A 7765-nucleotide genomic window follows, 5' to 3' on the forward strand; every position below is an offset into this window, starting at 1 on the left:
AAAGTCCCTACACCACTCATACCATGGGGAGCATTTATTCGTCTCATATCTTAAATAGCTTCACACAAGTGACCAAATCTGAAATTCAGACATACACTTAGAATCTTTACTCACTGAACTTCCCTTCCCTCCTTCAATGCAAAACCTCCAATAGGAGGCCCTATTGCCTAGAGAGTAACACTGTTACAACCAGCTCCTTTTTGCATATCCAGAAATTCCGGAAACAGTTCATATGACCAACCCGCGGGCACAATCCCTAACTCCATGTGCAACCATACCTCCACCTAACTCTTTGCCACTGGAAAGGCTATATATAATGTTTCTGGTCCTACAGGACACTCTAACCTTTTCAGGGCGGTTTCCCTCAGCATATCCCTCCACTTCTCCCATTGTTGGGGCCACCTTTGTGGGGTCTGTGAGCGTCCTTGAACGAACAATGAAAACCCCCCCTTGACTCCTCTTCGCCATCAACTTCAGCATTTGTATTACGACACGTGCCCTATTTTTCCTGTGTGGGATGTCTACATACCTGTCTACCTACTAACTGGACCAGGACCTGCACCCTGGTATACTCCAGTCCAAACATTTTAACAGCCACCAATGATCAACCCTTGCCTATTCCTCTCATCCACAAGTGAATAAAATGAGCCATTCATTTCATTCCCCTCCTAGTAGGGCTAGGAATACCAGCTGGTATTGGAAAAGGAACTGCTGGCTTAACCACCTCCATCCAAAACTAGCAGACACTCTCTAAAGACCTATCAGACAGCCTCCAGGAAAATAGCTCAAGGCAGGCCTAATAACTATCCAAAGTCAACTAGATTCCTTAGCGGCCATTGTATTTTACAGAAGAGAAGGAGATTAGACCTACTCAATGCAGAGAAGGGAGGTCTGTGCCTTTTTCTAGACGAATCCTGCTGTTTCTATGCCAACCAGTTGGGTATTGTCCAAGGAGCTGCAAAAAACCTCACAGATCGAGCCTCAAGAATCCACCAGAGATTAAACAACTCCTGGCAGTCATGGTTAACAGATTGGAACTGGAAGCTTTAGGTTTTACGCCTCCTCGGACCATTCATTTTTAACATCCTCCTACTCACCTTTGAACCTTGTTTGTTTAATCTTTTCCAGGGATTCCTCCAAGACCAAATCCGAGCCATTTCCTGAGACCAAGTCAAAACTGTTCTTTTCCTTGAGACCCTGACGGCCAGAATAGAAAATCAACACTATCCTCCCAGACCACAAACCCCTGACCCTCATTTATCACCACGAAGAAGCCCTGAACATTAGCGATGCCCACCTCTCTTTCTCTTTTTATATATATTCCTTAAGGTCTGGAATGAAGGAAGGTTACAGTGCTCAAAATGGCCTGGAGTTAAAAATCCCCTCCAGGTCCTCCCCACCATTCTATGCAAAACAAAGAACTCTCTCACCTGAAGAAAAAATAAATGGACATTAAAGGTTGATTATGCCCATCTCACAGCCTCTGGCCAATCTCCAGAATTTCTTGCCCCAGCTATTCAAGAGATAACTACTCCGAACAACCTTAGAGAAGAACAGGCCCCCTTAAGACAGTAGCTTTCCACATATATGCCTATATATATACTTACTCTTTTCTTGGGTTACTGCAGCAGCTCACTAATCTTGACTGCTGCCCCTTCTAGCCTCATTAAAGGTGATCTGTACCTGTAAAGTGCTGATCTCATTCTTTTTTCCAACCTCGCCTTCTCTAACTCCCTTACCCTACAACCAGACCACCTGACCTGCCTCTTGAGAAATCTGTATGCAGGCAGGAAGCAACAGTTAGAACTGGACACGGAACAACAGACTGGTTCCAGATAGGAAAAGGAGTACGTCAAGGCTGTATATTGTCGCCCTGCTTATTTAACTTATATGCAGAGTACATCATAAGAAATAATGGACTGGATGAAGCACATGATGGAATAAAGACTGCCGATTGCCGGGAGGAATATCAATAACCTTAGAAATGCAGATGACACCACCCTTATGGCAGAAACTGAAGAACTAAAAGCCTCTTGATGAAAGTGAAAGAGGAGAGTGAAAAAGTTGGCTTAAAGCTCAACATTCAGAAAACTAAGACCATGGCATCCGGTCCCATCACTTCATGGCAAATAGATGGGGAAACAGTGGCTGACTTTATTTCTGGGGCTCCAAAATCAGTGCAGATGGTGACTATAGCCATGAAATTAAAAGATGCTTACTCCTTGGAAGGAAAGTTATGACCAACCTAGAGAGCATATTAAAAAGCAGAGGCATTAAAAAAAAAAAAAAAGGCAGAGGCATTATTTTGCCAACAGAGGTCCATCTTGTCAAAGCTATGGTTTTTCCAGTAGTCATGTATGTATGTGAGCGTTGGACTATAAAGAAAGCTGAGCATTGAATTATTGATGCTTTTGAACTGTGGTGTCAGCGAAGACTCTTGAGAGTCCCTTGGACTGCAAGGAGATCCAACCAGTCCATCCTAAAGGAGATCAGTCCTGAATGTTCATTGAACGGACTGATGTTGAAGCTGAAACTCCAATACTCTGGCCACCTGATGTGAGGAGCTGACTCATTTGAAAAGACCCTGATGCTGGGAAAGACTGAAGGCAGGAGAAGGGGACAACAGAGGATGAGATGTTTGGATGGCATTACTGACTCAATGGACATGAGTTTGGGTAAACTCCGGGAGTTAGTGATGGACAGTGGGACTGGCGTGCTGCAGTCCACGGGGCCGCAGAGTTGGACACGACTGAGCGACTGAACTGAACTGAAGCATAAAAGCCATGTTTTAACATATTAGTAAGTTTAAAGCAAATTTGTGTATCATATTTTATAATATGATAATGTATGCCAGCCTCAAAGACTGAGATTATTCTATAAAGAACCAGGCCCTGTGATTTCAGAGGTGAGTTTTTTGAAAGTCTAAAAAGAAGTTTTTCATTTTAACTGAATTTAGAAGCAAAATCTAGCCCTTTGTGGACCTTATTGTGGCAAGACAGCAAATAGATGCTTGCAGGCTAAGAAAAAGTGCACCCTGGGGAAGAATTAAATGGTATGGATTTAAGAGTACAATTTCAGATAAAAATGATAAATTAACTTCAAAAAGACTTTTCATTGCTATGAAACTCCAAACTAGACATTATTTTTAGAGTCCTCTGCCTAAAACAGCTTCACTATAAAATCCCTTGGGAGTTCCTTTGATAGCTGGGTCCAGGTCCAATCATTTCTGATTAAAGCTATTTCGCATCTACAGACAGTCACCCTGGTCATTCTGGCCAGTAATGACTTTCCCTCCTCTGAATTTCAGTATCTGGTTTCTGCTGCTCAGACACAGGACTTCACACCTGGTAACATGGGACTATCAAGAACGAAAAAGACAACTGTCCTCTTAGAAGAATTAGATCCTCTAAGAACTTCTCAGCCTCCATAATTGTGAGACAATTTCTTATAATAATTACACACACACACACACACACACAAAACCTCGTGATATAAGCTCTCAAGAATGAGGAAACGTTATTTCCACTATATACTTAGTACCTGTTACAATTCTGCCACAGTGCAGGCTTCCCAAATAAAGCATATGTTTACTAGAGAGAAGTGCCCACAGAGCCAGGATTTGCTCTTAGTCTCTTCACAAAGCTCTGTCTGGGAAACAACGGGACCAAATCTTAGGGGAGGGGAGAGATTCTTTCATTTATTCATCCGCCAATTACTGCATATGTAGCCTGTAGCATGAATCAGGTCTTGTGCTGGATGAAAACATACAGAGATAAAATATATAATTTCTACCCTCATGGGCTTTTTATTTCCTAGAATAAGCAGAACCTAAGTGGATAAAATCCTAATTAACAGGGTTACTTCCACTTTAATCTGAAATGGGGTACGGACCTAACAGTAGAGCCTCAAGATCTATGAATCCAAATCTGATAGAACTGAAAAGGGAAAGCGATCCACAAATGCAGATTTCAACATTCTGCTCAGAAATCGACAAAAGAAGTACACAGAAAATCAGTAAGAATAGAGATTCACTGGACCCAAATAAAGGAGAAGGCCTATTCTTTTCAGAAGCACCGTTACATTTACCAAAGAGACAGTATTACGAGCCGGAAGACGAGTTTAGATTTGTTTAAAATAAGCTATGATTTTTCCAGTAGTCATGTACGGATGTGAGAGCTAGACTACAAAGAAAGCTGAGCGCCGAAAAATTGATGCTTTTGAACTGTGATGTTCGAAAGACTCTTGTGAGTCTCTTGGACTGCAAGGAGATCCAAACAGTCCATCCTAAAGGAAATCAGTTCTGAGTGTTCATTGGAAGGACTGATGTTGAAGCTGAAACTCCAATATTTTAGCCACCTGATGTGAAGAAGTGACTCATTTGAAAAGGCTCCGATGTTGGGAAAGATTGAAAGCAGGAGAAGGGGACGACAGAGGATGAGATGGCTGGATAACATCACCGACTCAATGCATGAGTTTGAGTAAACTTCGGGAGTTGGTGATGGACAGGGAGGCCTGGAGTGCTGCAGTCCATGGGGTCGCAAAGAGTTGTACACGACTGAGCGACTGAACTGAACTGAACTGAAAAAGGACCGAAATCCTAACCAAAACATTCGCATTCCTTCTGGGCGCAGAGCCCCTTCTCTCCAAGTGCAGGTGGAAAGAACGGGGAAGGTGACGAACAGCAAGCAACTGTATACAAGTATTCGGGCCTGCGCTGGACGACACCGGAGAGCGTGAGAGACCGCAAAGAGGAGTAACCGCCAGGGCGCGACTCCTCGCCCCGACTGGGAAGAGGGGGAGGGCTTACCGCTCCGGGTTCCTCGGGTTTCCGGCTGCGGTAACTGGACGGAAATAGTTTCAGGAAAAGAATACAGCCCACGCCGCCCTCCGCCGCCCACTCCCCCATTCTTCTCTTGCAGCAGCAAGAATAACCGCTCTTCCTCCTCTCCCTCCTCAAGTCCCGCCCTTTCACCCGCCCGGCTCCGGAGTAGAACCCCAGAATGCCGGCCCCGAGCGCGCCGCCGAGCGCGCCGTCGTCTACCGGGCGGCGGAAGTAAACGTGCCGGAAAGCTGTGTGCCGGAAGGTCGTAAAGCGGGCGCCTCTTCCGGTTAACGACAGCCGTGCCGAGCGTCCCCTCCGGCAGCCGCCCCTCGGTAAGCGTCTCCGCCGGATTCTCGGTAGTTCAGTTTTCTCCCCGGTTCCCAGCCAGGGTTTTCTGTGGTCGTCCTCTTTACCCCTGCATCATGTTCAAGAAATTTGATGAAAAAGAAAACGTGTCGAACTGTATCCAGTTGAAAACTTCCGTTATTAAAGGCATTAAGAACCAGTTGATGGAGCAGTTTCCCGGCATCGAACCGTGGCTGAACCAAATCATGCCAAAGAAGGATCCGGTCAAAATAGTGCGATGCCACGAGCACATAGAAATCCTCACGGTGAACGGGGAGCTGCTTTTCTTCAGGCAAAGGGAAGGGCCCTTCTACCCAACGCTGAGGCTGCTGCACAAGTATCCGTTCATCCTGCCCCGCCAGCAGGTGGACAAGGGAGCCATCAAGTTCGTGCTCAGCGGAGCCAACATTATGTGCCCAGGCCTGACCTCGCCGGGGGCCCGCCTCTTCCCCGCCGCAGTGGACACGGTGGTGGCGATCATGGCGGAGGGAAAGCAGCACGCCCTGTGCGTGGGCGTCATGAAGATGTCCGCGGACGAGATCGAGAAAGTCAACAAAGGAATCGGCATCGAGAACATCCATTACCTCAATGACGGGCTGTGGCACATGAAGACGTACAAGTGAGCCTGGGAGGACGCGCGCCTGGCGCCCCGTGGACCTCGTGCCCAGCCTGTGTCCGAGTGACTCCAGGGAGACGGCTCCTCAGTGCTTAAGACATTCAGCGGACACTAGAAAAGGAGAAAGGCCAAGTAAAAGTTTTGGAACGAACCCCTCTGTCTGTGTGTGTGTCATTTGTGTGTGTGCCTGTGAGTGTTTTTGTGTCCCGGGAGTGGTCAGTTTAGATTTCCTGTCTTGTTGGTCTAAGCAGGTATCCTTTGGAACAGGCTTATTATCTCTCTCAGAAAAGTAGATTTCAAAGTCAAGAGCGTGCACTTGGTAGACAGACCCTCGTGAGTGAAAAGGTAGGGGAAGAAAATGGCGAGGTCCAGGGGTTAAGACTGCCGCTTCCACCTCAGAGGGCTCAGATTCCATCCCTGGTGGGGAAAGCTAAAAACGTGCCCTGAGGCCAAAAAAACTGACTGTAGAGAGGCCCGAAACAACTCTATTCATACGACTGCTTTAAGGAGTGAGTACTATAAACAAAATCAGGTACAAAGTAAACTTCAGCCTTTGTTGGTTGTCCACCCAACAAACATTATTCCTGCTTTTTCCTTCTTGGTGCTGGAAATGTAGGTCCATCCCTTGGCTACAGGAGTCTGGAAAATGGTCATTATTCCAGGCGTATCATGGTGGGTGGTCTATTTCCTTATGAGATGGACTCATTTGTGGGTGGGCAATGGGCCCCAAGCAGGACCTTATGTTTAGGAAAATGAGGGTCCTTCCTCCCCTGGTTTTGAGTCATTTATAGCTTTAGGAGGAGCGACTAAAAAAAAAATGCTTGAGGAGAAACTCTCCTTACCTTGGATGGGGAATGATTTTGTTCTTGATAAATACACACACACACCCCCTTGATAATAGTCTGAAGGTGGTAATGTTGAAAATAGAAAATAATAGTGCCCTTGTTGATTTATGAACTGATGATTAATCAACTATGCAGACTCCTTATGTTGAGACTTCTTAAGGAATGTGACTGAATTCTGTGAAATGAAAAAATTTTTCTTGTAGATTGCTTCATTCTTAAGTTTTCTGAAATTTAAACCTAAAAGCTCAATTTTTGTAGAGAGGCATCATAGACCCCCCCAACTGAAAAATGTTTTAAGTGGGGATAAAATAAGTCAGCTGACAAATTCATTGGTGTCCTTCATATGAGCAGTTTTCAGTGAAATTCACATGAATGCTAGATAAATTGCAGTAGATTTAGGGGTGAAAGGGGAAGAGAAGGATGTGGGAGTCCACACTTAACGTCATTACTTAGAGAATTTGGGGAATTGAAAGGTGGGTGAAAGAAGGTTGTATTCAGGATACTCTGTTTTGGAGCTTATTTGCTGTTGTTATTTTAATTGTGTGGCTTTTTCTTTTTCTTTCTTGTGGCATGTTTGTTAGTGGGCTATCTGAGTATATTTGTATGCTGAGGGGAGAGATTCACTAAGAGTGGAATGCTTGGTGGGGATGTAGTCAGTGGAATAGGAGAGCAGGAAGGAGTGGCCCCAGAAGCAGGGGTGGAGGATGGCCTCTGTCCTCAGAGATGGGCACATTTGGGTTGTCTCCTTTCACCACAGGCTTGTCATGGAACAGCTCTTAAACACTCTTCTTCAAAATACTGTTTTTCTCCTCAAAGGAGTAGGGCTTTTGGCCCTAATAATTCTCCACCTCTGTCAGCAACATTAACTCTGATCACTGAAGGACCACTGTGGAGGGTCTGTAAACTCATGATCCTCTGGAGCACTCAAGCCTCCAATGAACACGGATGGAGACAGTCAAGCCAGCAACCTCACGGTTTTTTTTAACATACTCTGATGATCTCCACCAAATGCTGAACACGGACTTTCTGGATCTGCTCTAAGCTGCCTTCTTTCAGGTCTCTTCAATTCTTTTTCTTCCGTTCCCTCCTGGCTCATCTGACCCTATTGGATGCTGTTCATATCCTTTTGAACAACTC

General features: G+C 45.4%; 1 protein-coding gene across 1 annotated transcript; it reads left to right on the forward strand.

The window, feature by feature from the left end:
• The first annotated feature begins 5099 nt into the window (after window positions 1–5099).
• On the forward strand, window positions 5100–5934 carry LOC110142863 (malignant T-cell-amplified sequence 1). Its single transcript, XM_020902259.2, has one exon. The coding sequence runs from the start codon at window positions 5245–5247 to the stop codon at window positions 5788–5790; it is 546 nt and encodes a 181-aa protein (XP_020757918.1). The 5' UTR covers window positions 5100–5244; the 3' UTR covers window positions 5791–5934.
• The last annotated feature ends 1831 nt before the right edge of the window (window positions 5935–7765 follow it).

This window comes from Odocoileus virginianus, chromosome 9, assembly GCF_023699985.2.
Source record: "Odocoileus virginianus isolate 20LAN1187 ecotype Illinois chromosome 9, Ovbor_1.2, whole genome shotgun sequence".
Taxonomy (NCBI): Eukaryota; Metazoa; Chordata; class Mammalia; order Artiodactyla; family Cervidae; genus Odocoileus; species Odocoileus virginianus.